Here is an 18,602-nt window from a genome sequence, read left to right on the forward strand (position 1 = left end):
AAGATATACAAAAAAATATTTACAATTTGTGTTGTAAATAAGGAGATTATTTTAAAAATAATTATATTAAAAACATATTATTTTATTATTTTAAGTTAAAATATTTAAATTAAAAAAATTATCTCAGGTTAAAAAAATACATTTTTTTGTGAGTGTAAAATATATATACTTAATTATCATTTAATTTTACATTAAAAAATTTAAAAAGCTAATATTTATATAATAAATTTTGATATAAAATAATAATCATCTAAAAAAATAATAAACTCACACATGCATATAGATCAAGAAAAAAACCTCTAGTTATCAAACCTCTTATTAATCTTTTAGGTGACAACTATATTTTCATAACAACTTTTTTAATATTTTAACATTGTTATAGTAATTATAATTTTTTAATTCTCTAATTGATTTTATTTTTTAGCACTATTTGAATAAAAACAAAATATTTTCCTGCATTTTAAAACCTTGTTGAATGTTTCCTTGCATTTTTTATCTTGTTGTCTGCATCCCTCGTTTTTTCGAGAAAAAACCTATTTAATCCCCAAAAAAGAATAGTATTTAATGGAAAACAATATTCCTAAAAATAGTATCCATACACTTCTCATGTTTTATTTCGTGTTCGCTTGTTCATGTTCGTCGTGATATTTTTACCAGCAATTTGAACTTGTAGATATCAGGAGATTACTGCCAAGAGATCATTAATTCGGGGTGTTTTTTAAAAAGGAAAAACTAAAAATGAGAATTGGCAAATGATAAAAATATTTCCGATACTTGGTGATTGTTTTGCGTTACAGTACCATGCTTTTAAGAATTTTAGGGTTTTTTTAAGTTTAAAATTAATATTTTTTAATTATTTTAATATACTAATATTAAAAATAATTAAAAAAATATAACATTAATATATATTTTTAAATAAAAAATAATATCTTTTATTGCTTTTACTAGAAAAAGTTGGTTAGTTTTTCACTCTATTTAGTTAGAAAATATAATTAAATTTTTATAACATCAGTTTGAAAAAAATATGTATCTTTTATTACAAATTAGAATTTATATTTTTTTTTTAAATATCTTTAAAAAAAAATAATCATAACTCCCAATCAAACACGCGTATAGGAGAGAAAGAACCTCCCTTCAAATATCAATAACTATCGAAGAAAATTGATGGTTCACGATTCGGTTGGGCCGCTCCTTTTCCAAAGTTCGAAGCACTGATTCGACCATATGTTTTGCGGTCGCTTTCTTATCAATTTACTTATTTTTTCCATCTCTCAAGACATATTCTTTTATTCCGTTCCCATTATTCTTGTCTTGTCTGTTGCTTTAAAAAAACCAATGAAGATATCCTTGGAATTTATTTTTATAAAAGTAATTGTTTTTAAAAATATTTTTATTTTTAAATAATAATTTTTTATTTTTAAAAAATTATTTTATCAAAATATCAAAATTTTCTAAAACATATAAAAAAAATTATTTTTAATAAAAATTTAAATTTTTTAATAACATAATTTGCACCATATTTTTATTTCTAAACAGTCATCAATGATGATTAAAATCAATGTAATATTTTGAGTTTAATGTAATTTGTGAAACTTTTTCAACACACTATATTTATAATATGGGTATTTTTTATATTATTTAAAAGGAGATTTAATTGTGATTTACGAATAAAGTGAACAAGGAATATCTTTACGATCAGATTAAAAAAATGATTTTATTTATCTTATTTCTCGTGAAATTAAGATGCCGCCGCTGGTGGGTTTTTCACTTGTTTTCCGACTTTTACCTAAACTTTGAATTATTTTATTGCCGTCCAGCTTTTTTGGTCATTGACCATCGGACCGAATTCAAAAGTTCTGGAACGCTTTGGTAGATGATAGTAAAATACCCAAGAAGCCCATACCGGGTCTTTGCTGAAATTGCAGTGTTCCATGGGACGTGCCTTTTCTCTTTCCTTTTTTCTTTTTTTTTTTTCCCCGGGAAGGTGAAAAGGGTGTACTGCGATATTGCTTGGGGGCATCAAAAGGAGTCAGATCTTGAAAGTTGGTGCTTTTTACAGATGTCTGGTGATGCCAGTATATGCCTAGCTGTCCAGTTTGCAAGTTGCTGTTTTGTGTCTGTTTTTGCATCCTTCAAGGCGGTGGATTGCGCGTGTCTTGCGCTCGAATCTACGTACACTGGAGAATTTGCCTGTCCCCGTGTGCAGTTTTTTAAAGCTTGTTTTCTAATGGTTTTTTTAAAAAAAAAATGGGAAGGTCAACTTAAAATTCAAGGAAATCACACCGTTTGAAAAAAATTCGAAAAATAGTATGGTTTAATCTTGCTGTGCTTTTAAAACATGATATTTATTGGATGATTTTGAAATGCAAAAACTTGAAATGATAGGTTTCATGAGCACATTGATAAATAAAATTTAAATAGATAAAAGACCAGTTCACATATATAGTGTTGTTTTTCTTTCATATTTTTTTTATAACAATTATGTGTGGTGGTAATTTTTTAAGATAATAATTATTTTTTTATTAAAAATAATTTAAATATTATAATATTATATATGAGTAATTAACTAAAATATATACATGTCTCAGTATTTGATAACCCTTCAAATTTAGTTAATAAAGGTTAAAATAGTTTATTATTAAATTATCTACTATGGATAAAAAATAATATCATGTTTGACAATTTTTTTTGTTGATTAACATGGATTTAACTATTTTAAACCTAATAACAATAAAGATGATGTTAATGTTAATATTGATGATAAAGATGATATTGATAACAATGATAATATCAATGATAAAATTATTCATCTTGTTCTTGGATTGAGAAATACATATAGGTCTAGTTTTTTTGTATTGCGTAATTGAATACTTAGTTACACACGCATGCTAAGTGGATGTGATTTGAATATTAAATGTATGTCGCACTAGACTCCAAATCTCTAAATAGATGCTAATTTTTAATGATACTATAAGTCTCTTACACATGATAAGTTTACCCAGATAGGAGTAAGAATTGGATCTGGTAGTGCTATTGACGAGCCTAAATTGTTTAGCGAACGTATGAAGTCAAATGAGTTGTGTTTGTGTATTTTAGAACTACTTAAATTTTATATTATTTAATTATTTTATATTTATTTTGCATGCTACACGCTGCATTTACATGATTACCTGTGATAATGGAATATAAAAATATACCAACTTTAATTAAAATTTATTAATTGTGATTATTGTGATTGTTTATAGGTTTTTTAAAGTGATACAAAGTTTTGTTGGAATTTTATCTAAATTTTGATAAAACTATATATATTTTAATTTTTTAAATTACAAAGTAAATAAAAGCTTAGATTAATAAAAACTATAATTTTATAAATTTTTTCAAGTTTAAAACAACGAACATAATGTGATTGTTCTAGCTACAATCTGATTTTTTTTTATCAAGTATCAAATCTTTTCTTAAAATAATTTTATTGACAATACCATGGTTTAGAAACATAGTATTTCATTGACATGGTGATTGTGCATCGTGATATATATCAAATATTATATTTTTGAATTATAATATTTTTAAATCATGCTATTTTATGAAAACTTTTAAATACGTGTTACTTCGATATTCAATTATATTTGGGTGCCAATTGAGGGAGCAAAGGCATCAATGTGTGTGATATAAAGCCCATCAGATTATTCAAAAAATATTTCGTTTGGTATGGTGGACTTGGTGGCTTTTTAACCTTTCATTCAAAGAAGAATTATAATGATATTTGATTAAAATTATTTTTCAATTTAAATAAAAAAATTGCACAAGAATTTGGACTCTTAAATTCTAACTTATATTATCATTTTTTTTTAAATATTTTAGACAATCTTTATTCAATTTATTTTTATTTAACACATTTCTTATCATGAATTATTTATCAGATATGTCTCCCGGTTATAATTTAAATTCTAAAGTTATTTTCTACAAGTACATGTCAAATAAATTTTAAATTTAATTTACAGTAATAAAAAAATGAGGTTGGATATCGTGTAAAATTTAATACAGATTGAGCATGTTATAATTCAGGATTCAGATCTTATACGATATCATAAAAAATATTTTTTCTCAATGAGTCAAGCATCAATTTGCGTGAACGAGACAAAATAAAGAAATAATAATTTGTTTACGTAGAAAGATATTTTTTTTATTAAAAAGAGAGAGTGCACGGATATAAGAGACACCCTCCTTCGTACGCTTCCAGTTTTCGAGGAAGCATTTTTTCCCTGAATCGGGAGCCCGCGTTGTTTAGAGAACAAAAAAAAAAAACCAAATGGAGCCCGCGCAACCACTGGGCCTTTGATGCCATGTTATCAGGCAAACACTAGCCTTTCACCTGGATTCATTGTCTTTCTATTATATATATATATATATAATAGAAAGACAATGAATCCAGGTGAAAGGGCAACAACATGAAAAAACGAAGGCATTTTCACTGTACACACAGTTCATTGTTCATTATAACAGCGAGGTTACATTTATACTCTTTAAAAAAAAAAAACAGTCTTGATGGTATGCTGGTCCTCTCACATGTCTCGTTAGTTATTAAAAAATTAATTGAGGGTTTGAGTATCTTTTCAAATTTTTTTAAAGACATTTAAATGACCTGATTATGCTTCTTATCATAGTTTTTGAAGCCTTTCGCCTTTTCACCCGGGTTCTTTCTTTCTTTTTCTTTTTCTTTTGTGGCTGCAAGTTCATCAAGAAAATTTTAGTATTTTAACAAAGATTAGATATTAATAAATCTAAAAAAGTTATTAGTGCACGGGCTACACCTGTGTGTAAATTATCAGATTGCTAACAAATAAATTGAACCGTAATCAACTTGTTTTATTGGAAGATAAACTGGCTTTATAAATAGCCTTATATTGTAACTAATTCTCAGAAAAAACAGCTAAATAATAGCAACAGACTCACGACTTAATCAGCTCAGCAATAACAGGCTTGCTGATTTGATCACACTTAACAGCTGTGATTCCTAGTCAATAGGATTTATTAACAGAAAACAGACAAATTAAATTCAAACAATCTTTAACATTCTCCCTTAAACTGTATGCTTGAAAGCATTCAGTTTATTTCCACGATCGAACACATCCCAAGCAATGCTCTCAACTTCACGAAAGATTTAACCTTCAAAAGCTTAGTTAGAATATCTGCAATTTGCTCAGCACTTCTGCAATGAACCAGTTCCACTTTACCTTATTTGGTGAGATCACGAAGAAAGTAAAATCTCACATCAATGTGTTTGCTCCTTCCATGCAAGACTGGATTTTTGGACAGCTTAATTGTTGAATTATTGTCACAAAACAACATAATTGGACCTTGCTGTGCATGCTTCACTTCTTCTAAAATTCTGTTTAGCCAAATACCTTGACATGCACATGATGCAACAGCTATAAACTTTGCTTCAGTTGTGGATAAAGTAACAATAGGTTGCTTTTTTGAGGACCATGAAATTGCATCTCCATTTAAGAGAAATACATATCCAAATGTGCTTTTACGATCTTCTGCATCCCCAGCATAGTCACTGTCACTGAAACCGATTAATTCACATTTTCCACTCTTCTGCGTCTTATAGAACAGACCATAGTCAAGTGTTCCTTTTAGATACCGAAGTATTTTTCTAATAGCCTGATGATGTAGTTCAGTTGGTGCTTCCATAAATCTGCTAATGAGACTGACAGCGTATGTTAAATCTGGTCGAGTGGCTGTCATATACATCAAGCTTCCAATCATTTGCTTGTAATATGTACTGTCAATTTTTGCTCCTCCATCATCACGGGTCAGCTTGGTTCCAGGAATTATAGGAATTTGGACTGAATTGCAATCATCCATTCCAAACCTTACAAGAACTTCCCGAGCAAATTTCCTTTGACAGATAAATATACCACCTGTAGATTGAGTCACTTCTATACCAAGAAAGAATTTCATCTTTCCCAAATCAGTCATCTCAAATTCCTTCATCATGGATTGTTTAAATACTTTAAACATATCTTCATCATTGCTAGTGAATATTAAGTCATCCACATATAAGCATACAATCAAAAGATTACCTCTCCCTCCAGTTTTGATGTAGAGTGTGTGCTCATAGGGACACTTGTGAAAGCCTGCCTTGCTGAAATAATTGTCAATTCGATTATACCAAGCTCTTGGTGCTTGTTTCAACCCATAAAGAGCCTTTTTCAGTTTGTATACCAGACCCTTGCTTCCTTTCTTTATATAGCCTGGTGGTTGATCTACGAATACTTGTTCCACAAGTTCTCCATGCAAAAACGCAGATTTTACGTCCAGTTGAAAGACATTCCACTCATTCATAGCAGCCAACGAAATAATCATTCTAATTGTGTCATGCCTTGCTACTGGGGCAAACACTTCAGAATAATCAATTCCATACCTTTGTGTATATCCTTTAGCAACTAATCGAGCTTTGAACTTGTCAACTTCCCCTCTTTCATTTAGCTTTGTTCTGTAAATCCACTTGACTCCCACTGTTTTTTCTCTTTCAGGCAATTCAGCTAGCTCCCATGTGTGGTTTCTTTCAATAGCTTCGATCTCTGCATCCATAGCCTTTCTCCATTTTGAATCTTTAATTTCCTCATCAAAAGTAATCGAGTCACTCTCTGCAAATAAAGCAAGATGAGCCAATGAGTCTTCATCAGCAAGTTCTTCGCCACTTGTGTAATCAATCATCCAAGCTGGTTTTCTCCTTGATCTGTGCATGCTTTGTATAGGAGTTTCAGATGTCTCAGGTAGTAATGTCTCGGTAACTTGATCCATACTACCTGATTCACATTCTCCCTCACCACTGTGTGCATCTTCTTCAGCGTCAGCTTTTCCATTGTCTTCCAATTCAAGAGCCATTGGATTTCCTTTGTCAGTGCTTTCCCAATCATAGCTGTTGTGTTCATCAAACACCACATCTCTAGAAATACAAATCCTTTTGGTTATAGGATTATAAAGACGGTATGCCTTGGATTCTTCACTCACCCCAAGCAGTACACATTTTTCTCCTTTATCATCAAGTTTCATTCTCTTTGGGTCTGGAATGTGTGCATATGCCACACAACCAAATATTCTGAAGTGACTAACAGTTGGTTTCTGACCCGACCAAGCTTCTATTGGCGTCACATTTTTCACAGAAAATGTTGGACTTCGATTGAGAACATATACACTCCATTTGACTGCCTCGGGTCAGAAGGCTTTAAGCATGTTCTTGCTTTGCTAGTAAACTTCTTACCATATTCATGATGGTTTTATTTCTCCTTTCTGATACACCATTCTGTTGCGGTGTGTACGCAGCATTCAGTTGTCTTTTAATTCCACTTCTTTCACATACATCTACAAACTCATTGGATGTATACTCTCCACCGTGATCTGTTCGAAAACATTGGATGAATTTTTCTGTCTCCTTCTCAACCTTTGCTTTGAATCTCTTAAACACTTCAATGGTTTCTGATTTTTCTACTAGAAAGTACACCCACGTTTTTCTGCTAAAGTCATTAGTGAAGGTTATGAAGTACCTTTTGTGGCTGTTGGAAGTGGGATTCAATGGACCGCAGATGTCTAAGTGCACCAGCTGTAGAATATGATTGGCTCTCCAAGTGCTCTCATTAGGAAATGATTCTCTATGTTGTTTTGCAGTCACACACTCTTCACATACGTTAGAGGGATCATTGATCTGAGGAAGCTCTCTTACCATCTCCTTTTTCTGCAGAGTCTTAAGTCCACTGAAATTCAAGTGTCCAAACCTGTAATGCCACAACCAAGATAAATCTTGGCTAGATGTCTGGAAACAAGTTTGATCTCCAGTAACTTTTGTTATGAGCTAAAACATTCAATTTCCAGACATCTTGATATTAACCACTAATTCCCCGTTTGAATCATGGATTTGGCACCTTCCTCTCTGTAGCAGAATTGAACATCCTGCTTCTTGCAGCTGTCCTAGGCTGACCAGATTGCTTTTAAGTTCTGGTATATAAAATACATCATCTAAGTTGTGTATTTTGTTGTTTACCAGCATTTGAATACTTCCCTTTCCCATAACACTCATGTTTGAGTCATTTCCAAGCTTGACCTTTTCTCGAAAAACTTCATCTAGAACACAAAACAGGCCTTTGTTTCCTGTCATGTGATTGCTGCATCCAGAGTCAAGATACCACATTGCTCCCTTTTCAGCTGGTATGGTTTTTGTGTAGGCCATCAATAGCATTTCTACCACAGCTCCATTGTTCTCTATGTAGGTGATCAATTGCATCTCTTCTTCTTCAACAAAGCTTGCCACTGCTCCATTATCCTCTGTGTAGGCCATCATTAGCATTTCTCCCTCTTCTTCAACAAAGTTTGTCATTTTTTCGTTTCCAGCTGGCTTGTTCTCTATGTAAGCCATCAACAACATCTGTTCTTCTTCTTCTTCTATCTCAGCAAAGTTTGCTTTTTCTTCCCTTTTATGGGGACACTCCCATTGAAAGTGACCAGTCTTATGGCAATTGTAGCATTCAACAAATGTTTTGCCAAAGTTTCCTTCTCTAGTGCCACGACCACGCCCACGCCCACGTCCTCTTCCTCTGAAGCTTCCACGTCCTCTTCCTCTGAAGCTTCCACGTCCTCTGCCTCCTCCAAAGGGTCTTACAGCATAAGTCACATTAAGAGCTTGTTCTTGCTCAATGTGTTTAGTCATGCGTTGTTCATGCACAACTAGTGAGCTTTGCAGCTCATCTACTGACATAATATCAATGTCGTTAGATTCTTCTATTGAGCATACCACATAATCAAACCTAGAATTCATAGAGCGTAGAATTTTTTCTATAATTGTCACATCTTCAAACTTCTCACCATGCATTTTCATCTGATTCGCTGTAGTCAGTATTCTTGCAAAATAGTCATTAACAGATTCTCCACCTTTCACGTGCAGCATCTCGAACTCTTTACGAAGAGCCTGCAACTAGGCACGTTTAACTCTACTGGTGCCTTGATATTTCTTCTTCAAAGAGTCCCATATGTCTTTAGAAGTGTCCTTCTTGAGAAGAGTCTCAAGAATAGTGCAATCTATCGCTTGAAATAAGAAATTCTTTGCCTTCAGATCCTTCAGCTTCAGGTCTGATATCGCCTTTGACTGTGCCTCAGTCAGAATTGTGCCTTCTTTTACTTCGGGAATTCCTTCCTCAATGAGTGCCCAATATTCCTTTGATTTGAGAAAGTTCTCCATCAGCATGCTCCAATGATTATAATAACCATCAAGCCTTGGAATTGCTGGTTGTACATAGCCACTCGTGTTTCCCTCAAATGCCATTTCTGGTGTTTATAGAAGACTGCTGCTTCAGATGACAGGGCCCGTTTACAAGCTTTGATACCAAATGTAAATTATCAGATTGCTAACAAATAAATTGAACCGTAATCAACTTGTTTTATTGGAAGATAAACTGGATTTATAAATAGCCTTACATTGTAACTAATTTTCAGAAAAAACAGCTAAATAATAGCAACAGACTCACAACTTAATCAGCTCAGCAATAACAGGCTTGCTGATTTGATCACACTTAACAGCTATGATTCACAGCTGTGATTCCTAGTCAATAGGATTTATTAACAGAAAATAGACAAATTAAATTCAAACAATCTTTAACACTGTGTGCTTTGGATGACAGATATAATGTTTTTTGGTAGCATAAAATATATTTTTTTATCGTATTGTTATGAGTGTTATTGAAATTGTTTTATATTTATATTGTATGTTTTGGTAATGGCATGATGATTTATTGCCATTGACTTTTTTTTTCTTCTTTTAAAATTATACATTGATCATCCTTGTTGTTGGATTCTTATTCTTTCAAGTATTATTTTTTATTATTGATTATTTTATAAAAGTTTTTTTTTTAAATTTAATATAGTCTTTTAACTCTAATTTGTTATGTGTTTTTTTTTTCAATTTGATTATTGTTTCTTTATTTCTTTTACTAGGCTTTTTTTGTATAGATTCTATTAGTTTTTTATTTTTATTTTATCATTTGATCAATCTTTTTTAAAAATTTCCTTGTTTTTTTTTGTTTTTTGTATCTTTTTGTTGATGTTTTGTTATTTAACCCTTGAATTAAAATTTTGTAGTTGCTCTTTGATTTAATTTTTATTTTGATTTCCATCTTGATTATTTTAATTATTATTTTAATTTTAATTCTTATGGTTTAGTTGAGTTTTGTTTTTCCATGATTTCATTATTAGGTACGTGATTTGTTAACTATTAGGTTTTATAAATTTTTCATGTATATTGTTTTTAGTTTGCTGACCCGGGTTACTAATCTAAAAGATTAATACAAGTTGACACTATTTTTTTTGTTTCATAGTTAGGCAATAGTTTTTTTTTTAAAAAAAAGTTTTGTAATTTTCTTTAATATATTTTTTATTGAATATTTTTGATCTCTATTAATTTTATAAATTAACCTGAATTGATTCACTCTACCTACCCGGGTTATATGTTTATTACTTTATCTTAATTAAAGTTAATTCTTTTTATTTATTTAAGTTAGTACTTTTTTTATCCAAGTTCGTACTTTTATTTTTTTATGGTATCATGATAATCTTAAATTTTTTCTTTTATTATTAACTTGTTTTTATTACATAACTAAAATAAAATCAATTTATGAAATTTAGTTGGGTCCGTAACATAATTCATTATTTTTTTTTTAATTTGAAATGTGCTTTGTTCCAAGTATATATTATTTTTTACGAGAAAAAAAATAAAAACTTGTGACATAGAACGGGTATATGTCAATGAGCTTATTTGTTTTTATATTTTAAAAATAAAAAAATTATAATTTTTTTATTATAATTTTTTTCTCTAATTTCAGATAATTCTAATATTTAAAAGTACAATCAGATATATATGTGTAGAGTGGATATTATTATTATTATTTTTTTAACAAGTGCCTCGTTCCATCTAAGAAAAAGGATTCTCTTGCTACGCAAACTAGTTTTTTTCCCAGTGCGGTGTCGCCCGTACAACTTTAAAATTCTAGTTACGAATCTATTGTTGTAATTAAAATAGATATTTGTAAAAATGTAATAATTTAAATCTCAAGCAAGATATATTTTACGAGTAAAGTTTTCCTTCTCTATATCCATGCACTTTTTTTAATACAATAAAACATTATTTTTTTACCAATAAAATGTTTTTTAGAATAAAAAACCAGAGATAATTAAAATAAATATTTGTTAAAATTTCAATCATTTGAATTAATTGGAAAAAATGTATCTCTTAAATCAAAAATAAAATTTGTTATTAATGTATTTTTATTTATTTTAACAAAATTATTTTTTCTATGGAAAGCATTTTTTGAAATAAAGACAAGTTGAAATCTGAAAGCATATTAATAGTTAATAGTCTGAAAAACAAGTTGAAATCACAAGCATTAAAAAATCAAATCACCGAAGAAGAAAATAAAAGAATAATTAATATGAAAAATCATATAAAAGAATAAAGCAAAATACAGTAGAATAAATATTGGTTCATGATGTAGAGTGTAATTTTTAAAAGTACAATGGAAAAATAAAAATGCAATCAAATCATTTTTTTTATAATCACTTCAAAAAATTAATTTAATTTAGTCAATTTTATAATTGGAATTAAAAGTTTACTGGTTTACTATAAAAAACTTGATTTTTTTAGTTATTAATAAAATTAACTATATTAAAATATCTACCGTTGATTTTTGTAGACACACCAGTGGAATCCACTTATTGATGCATGGGATTTTCAATAAATGAATTGTAGAAGAATATTTGAATCCAAATTCATGAACTGTTTACTTGATGAGGTTTACTGGCAAGTGAATTTTAAAAGTATATATTATATTATTACAATCGTCTAGAAAATATATCAAAGTCCAATTTACTGGTCCTGGAAAAAAAGAAGAGAGAACGTAGGCGTCGTTTTGACTTTGATTGCATGAAAAAATCTCGAGAAGTCGCTGTCATTTTCTTTGAGTTATGACAGACGAAGGATCTAACCGTCCGTAACCAAGTACATTGCAATCACACTATCTTATGGATTCAAGCATCAAAAGTGACATCCTATTCTTTTTTTTTTTAATATATATATTTTCCACTATAAAAAGAGAATGTTGAGGGGATAGTTGCTACTGTTTATTTAATTTTAATATTTATAATTCATTTATTTTATCTTTATTATTTTATAAATTATATTTTATATTCTAAATTAATTTAAAATTTCAATTAAAAAACAAGCCAAACCATCAACCATGTTATATAATATTTCATAAAACTACAAGCAACATACTGGTTAAGTAAATTTTATTTATTTTAATTTTAAAAGTTACAATTTAACTGATCATTTCTAAGTTGTTCTTTAAAAAACAAGAAAATTATAAAAGACCTGACTATAAATTGTTAATAATTCACAATACAAAGGTAATTAAAAAATTTAAAAACGAGAAAACAATAAAAGACCTGACTATAAAATTCTCGGTGTAGTTAACCTTTGTTTTTATAATTAATATAATAGTCTTTTGTCCCAACTCATGAGAATCTTTCATTCAGACCTCTTGTTTCCTTCTGGGCCAGGAGAGGGACAGGAGCATAAAAATCATATGCAAGCTGTCATGTAACCATCCCCATTAGTAACTTAGACCTTAATAAAATTCGACCCCTAACTTAGATTTTGAAATCACAATAATAATTATTTATATTTTTATATATCTAGATTAGATAATTTTAGAACTATTTTTTCATATAAGTATTTTAAAAATAAAAAAAATATTATTTATGAAAAAACGTTCCATTTCTATTTCTTATTTTTAAAGCACATAAATTTATTTTTAAAATTATTTCACAAACATATCTATTTTTATTTTTTTATTTTTTCGACCAAGCATATTTATATTTTTACTATCTATATCTTTTTTGTACCAATATAATAACCAAACTATATAAAAAAAATTATTACAAGGAAATAAAAAGGTACACATGTTAAATCTATTTGTATTGATATATGAGTGATGTATTGTTGATTATTTTATTTTATAACTATGACTGTGCCATCACACATGAAAAAAGATTGATATGTTAAACATAATTTATTAAATAAATGATTAAATTTAACATTTTGTGCTGGTAGTTTTTTTATTCCGAGAGATGGGGAGGTCGGGGTGACAATTTTTTAGATACATACAATAATTTATCCAGAAAAAAGGTGGTAACTGTCAGTCAAGTAAAGGGCAAAAGAGTAACTGAGCACAACCCACCAACCCTAACATCCTATTCTATTATAAATTCACTCATTGGTTCCCAAGAGCCCAAAAAGCTCATAATTATTACGGTGCAAACAGAAGAGGCCAAAAAGAAACAGAATCCTGCCTTGCTGTTAGCCTTTCAAAACTCATAGGGTTTCCACTCTCCACAAATTTTGGTAAGCGTCTCTCTTGTTGTTTATTGATCCTGCAAATCTGCATTTGTGTTAATTCTTGTTATTTTCATCCTTACCTATTTCCTCTGGTTGCTTGGGCTGTTTTCAGGTGATTTCTGTAAGATCAATAGCGTTTCGGTTATCGCTGGCGTTGGAAATCACACGTTTTTGTATTTGTAAGTTTCATCTTTATTAATTTAATTATACGCTTCGTTTCTTTGTTGTTTGATTTATTTATTTATTTTCAGTTCTTCGTATGATGCAAATTCATGGTTGCGAAAAATTAGTTTAACGGTTTTTATTTTATAATCGTAAAATCCATGTTTTTCCGGCTATTCTAGGTGGTTGTGTCAGTGGCGGAGCTGGTATGGTGAAGATTTTGATATTTTTTGATGTTTTTATTATAGATCTGGGTTTCTATTATTAAGATTTGTGTCTTTACGTGCACCGCTAATATACACGCGCGGGCGCGCGCGCACACATATATATTACATTGTCACTGATTTTAGATCTTGTATGCTCAGAATTCGAGCCTAATTGGTTTGGTTTTGTCCGCCGCATTTCTGGATTTAGGTTCCAAAATTTTAAATATCAAATTCTAATTTATTTGCTTTTTGTTGAATTATCTGGGATTATTAGATATTTGATTGCCTTTTCACATGCCGTTTTGATTTGGATTCAAATTAGACTGTTTACTCTCGTTTGGTTGAGTTTGTTGCTTTACTTTGATCTTATTTATTGATTTTTAGAATTTTGTTTTGTGTAGGAAAGACTGAATGATCTAATGGAGTCAAAAGGTGGGAAGAAAAAGTCCAGTAGTAGTAAAACCTTATTCTACGAAGCTCCCCTTGGTTACAGCATCGAAGACATTCGACCCAACGGTGGAATCAAGAAGTTCAGATCAGCTGCCTACTCCAACGTAAGTGTTCTCGATGATTTTGCTTGTATCGAGGGAATTTCTTATATCATTGAAAAAATTGCTAATCTCTTGCTTCTCCTTTTTCCCTTTGCAGTGCGCTCGCAAACCATCCTGATATTCATTAAGAAGGCCTTTCGACCACATAACATGGTCCATCATCAATTCTATTAGTTAGTATTTTAGTCTTCTTCAATCAGTCTCTCCTTCTTTCTTGCCTCTCTCTATGCGACCGTGATTGCCTTGCAACTGTGATCACCTTTGGATTGTGTTATCTGCAACTGTGAACTTGTTATTGCAACTCCAATAATCTGCTGCTGTCACCATTTCTGTTGGTCAATATGGACCTGGCTGTTTCTGCAATTGGATTTGAAGGCTATGAAAAGAGGCTAGAAATCACTTATTTTGAGCCGGGCATCTTTGATGATCCTGAAGGGAAGGGCCTTCGATCTCTGTCAAAGCCTCAGTTGGATGAGATTCTTGGACCGGCCGAGTGCACTATTGTTGATTCGCTATCAAATGACTATGTGGACTCCTATGTCCTCTCTGAGTCTAGCCTCTTTGTATATCCTTACAAGATCATCATTAAGACATGTGGGACTACAAAATTACTCCTTTCAATCCCAACTATCCTGAAGTTGGCTGATACCCTTTCTCTAAATGTGAGATCTGTGAGGTATACTCGCGGGAGCTTCATTTTCCCTGGAGCTCAGTCCTATCCTCATCGCAGTTTCTCCGAAGAAGTTGCTGTCCTGGATGGCTTCTTTGGCAAGCTTGGTTTGGCAAGTAAGGCTTACATAATGGGTGGTCTGGACAAACCACAGAAATGGCATGTTTACTCTGCATCTGCAGATTCGGCTCTCTCTCATGACCTTATTTACACTATTGAGATGTGCATGACTGGCTTGGACAGGGAGAAGGCTTCTGTGTTTTACAAAACCCAATCGTCTTCAGCATCAGCAATGACTGATGATTCTGGGATAAGAAAGATTCTACCTGCCTCTAATATATGTGATTTTGAGTTCGAACCCTGTGGTTATTCCATGAATTCAATTGAAGGAGCTGCAATCTCTACCATCCATGTTACTCCGGAAGATGGTTTCAGTTATGCAAGCTTTGAAGCTGCAGGATATGATCTGAAAGTTGTGAGCCTTAACCAGTTAGTTGATAGGGTGTTGGCTTGTTTCCAATCATCCGAATTCTCCATTGCTGTGCATGCCGATGTTGCCGGAGAACAACTTGAGCGGATTTGTTCCCTGGATGTCAAGGGATACTGTCTTGGAGAGAGGAGCCATGGAGAGCTTGGTACGGGTGGTTCCATTATCTACCAGAAGTTTGTGAGGTCTGGGAATGCAGATTCTCCTAGATCAATCCTTAAATGCCGCTGGAAAGAGGAAGAAGATTATTAGTTCCATGTTTAAGTATTTGCTTCGCAGGCATACCCCGATGACTGCCATTGTAGGAACTATTCTGTTTTTTTTTTTTTTTTTAAAAAAAACTACCAGCAGCTCTAGGTAGTCAAAGGCAAGAATGTTGCCCGGGCGCTGTCTTGGTTTTAGTCATTGTCTTCAAATAAGCGTATGGAGCTTGTATCCTACCTAATTATGTTATTCTGTTCGACCGGTTTTCTGGTATTGGATTTGGATTTTCTGATCATTACTATTTTTCCTTTGAAGTTTTCAGCTTGCTGATAATTGTGTTTTTTGGAATGGCAATTGTGTTCTTTTCGTGGAAGTCTGCTTTCCTTTATTCAAAAGGAAGCGTTTATAGATGGATATAATGGAAAATTTAATTATAAAAATGAAAAAAATCCAGTCAATAAGAATTAAATAAAGTTATAAAACTTAATTTTTAATTAATTTAATATTGAAAAATTAAATTAAAAAACAAAAATTAAATACAAAAAATAATATGAATCAACCTATGTAGTGTTGTTATTTTTAAGGATTAAATAATTATTGTGTTTGATATTTTTTTAGAATATCAATTTAAATTTTATTTAAAATTCAAATCATTAAAAAAAAATAAACCTTTTGCTTTATTATTGGAAATTTAAATAAAAAATATTATTCCAAAAATAATTCATTCTTCCCTCTCAAGACCCTACAACTGTCGCTGTTTTATTTTGGGTGTGCAATCATGGTGTCTGGAAAGGGGTAGTGCTTAAAGACAAAATCAAAACTTTTTTGGTTGATATTACGAGGAGTTTATATTATATTGATTGCTACTGGGCACTCACTCATTCAGCCAGTAGCGAGAACACGTTGGCGGTTACCAGAATCCACATCGTCCGGCAGGATCAAGGCGTGCTAAGCCAGGGAGCTTCCGAAAATAAAGATAGCTGGGCGAGAAAATATATGAAGGGTCACCACGGACCGAGCTTTTGGGTGACGGAATGAAGGGCGAGCTCGAGACCACCAAAGGAATTGGAGAGCCATAAGAGACTGCTAATAATAGAAAGGGAGGGAGGTTGTGAGTTTTGGAAGGAAATAAGAGGTTGAATGGAGATTCAGCTTCTGCTAAATCTCTCTCGTTTTCTCCTCTTTCCATGATCACATACTTTACAACATTTATTTTCAATCCATGGAATTGTGCTTTCATTTATTCAAATGAGAGAGCGTACAAAGGGAATTTTATGTATTGTGGTTTTTTTTTTTTTAATTCTGTCTAGAATTATCTTGATTGATTTTGTTTCGTAAATGTGAAATATTTATTTTAATTTTTCTTGGGTATACAATATTTTATTTCATGAAAACCGACCACGAAAAAAACCAAATGGATTTCTTCAATTCACCTCTAATGATGGTAGCTCTGAAGAGCTAAAAATTATCTTTAATGAAAATAAAGATAGATATGAAGGTTAAGAGGTCTCCATAAGGTTGAAAGATAAAGCTACCTTCCCGTCCTCAACCGCACTAAACCTTTCCCTTTGAATCGTTTTCTCCTTCTCCATGATCATGCAGCGGATCAACCTTAGTTTTTCCCGATAATCATAGCTGTTGTTAGGCATTGAATTAGCTGAGAAGCCTTGGACACTAAGCTAATGTTTGATATAAAGATGGACTCAACATTATAATTTTTTTTGTGAAGCTGTTTATATATTTTTAGATAATACATAAATAAATTTTTAGTGAAGAGATTTTTGTCTCATAAAAAAAGTAGGATAAACTTGTTTAATTTTCCACAAAAATATTAACTTGAATTGATATAGATGAGTATAAAAATAAAAATAATAATTATTATAATTTTAAAACAAACTAGAAGTTGACTAGAAATAAAATCCAAGTTATGAATTAGATTGACCATTAACTTAGATTAATACAATAATCAAAACCTAACTTGATCCATCTAGAGACATATTGGAATCATGGAATCACAATCCGATTATTATCAACTCAATGTAATATAATAATAAAAATAATTATTATCTTAACTTTTTATAATATCCATTTGATGGGTTATTTGTCATTCGAATAGTCTTTAATAGTTTTTTCCATTTGATGGGCTAATCATAGGTAAAATAAATGCATGCCGAACTACCCAACTATTCAGCAAGTTTATTTCTTCTTTTCGTTTTCAATAGAAGTATTGTTTAATCCTAGATTTTTACGGTAGCTCTACTTCATTGCTCGCTAAGCTTTCCATTTTAGAGACAAAAACATAGATCATTTTGCTGTCGCAATATTTGTATTTTATTTTGTGGTTTATTTTTAGTTTTTATTTTTCATTTTGAATCATAATTATAGCCATGTATCATTTGCTGTTCTTGTTTGAACTGCTCAATTACCATCAAAGATTTACCTATATATCTGGCTTTTTTTTTGTTACCAGCGAATATCATATTGTGTGTGAATCAATTCCAACCTTCATAATGTTCGAGCCCAAGCCTCCCAAATTATTCGAGAGGTTTACTTCTCTCCGTGACCCTTCAATATTCTTGTATCTTCCTAGTAAATTCATGGACGTGGAACTCTTGAAGATGCTTAATGAAGTGGAAGAATCCTCGCTTTGTGCTTAGCATTCTTGGTCTGTAATTTTATCTTCTTTTTCTGACGTTGGTTCTTTAGTATCTAGCTAGTGCTGGAGCCACCCAACGGCCTACATGCTGTGTGCTAGTGTTGACCGAGCCTACCAGGGGGGACTGGTCAAGGAGGATAAAGAAAAATTGAAGCCAGATTATTATCAAGTTGTTTCAGGCGTATCTGAACTTGCATCCTCACTTTCTTGAAAGGCAAA

At 31.3% G+C, this 18,602-nt stretch overlaps 1 protein-coding gene across 2 annotated transcripts; it reads left to right on the top strand.

Moving 5' to 3' along the window:
• The first annotated feature begins 13,339 nt into the window (after window positions 1-13,339).
• Window positions 13,340-16,034, top strand: LOC105114203 (S-adenosylmethionine decarboxylase proenzyme-like). 2 transcript variants are annotated; one of them, XM_011010694.1, is made up of 5 exons: window positions 13,438-13,453; window positions 13,560-13,626; window positions 14,217-14,369; window positions 14,464-14,480; window positions 14,707-16,034. In XM_011010694.1, the coding sequence occupies exons 3-5, from the start codon at window positions 14,235-14,237 to the stop codon at window positions 15,773-15,775; spliced, it is 1,221 nt and encodes a 406-aa protein (XP_011008996.1). In that variant the 5' UTR covers window positions 13,438-13,453; window positions 13,560-13,626; window positions 14,217-14,234; the 3' UTR covers window positions 15,776-16,034. The 2 variants fall into 2 exon arrangements, with proteins under 2 accessions (XP_011008987.1, XP_011008996.1); XM_011010685.1 differs by having other exon boundaries at window positions 13,340-13,453; window positions 14,222-14,369; window positions 14,464-14,777.
• The last annotated feature ends 2,568 nt before the right edge of the window (window positions 16,035-18,602 follow it).

The sequence above is a fragment of the Populus euphratica genome, unplaced genomic scaffold (genome assembly GCF_000495115.2).
Source record: "Populus euphratica unplaced genomic scaffold, PopEup_1.0 scaffold5.1, whole genome shotgun sequence".
Lineage (NCBI taxonomy): Eukaryota > Viridiplantae > Streptophyta > Magnoliopsida > Malpighiales > Salicaceae > Populus > Populus euphratica.

Excerpts from the sequence above, each read along its gene's own strand:
- LOC105114203 (XM_011010694.1), top strand. The coding sequence starts at position 14,235 with ATGGAGTCAAAAGGTGGGAAGAAAAAGTCCAGTAGTAGTAAAACCTTA.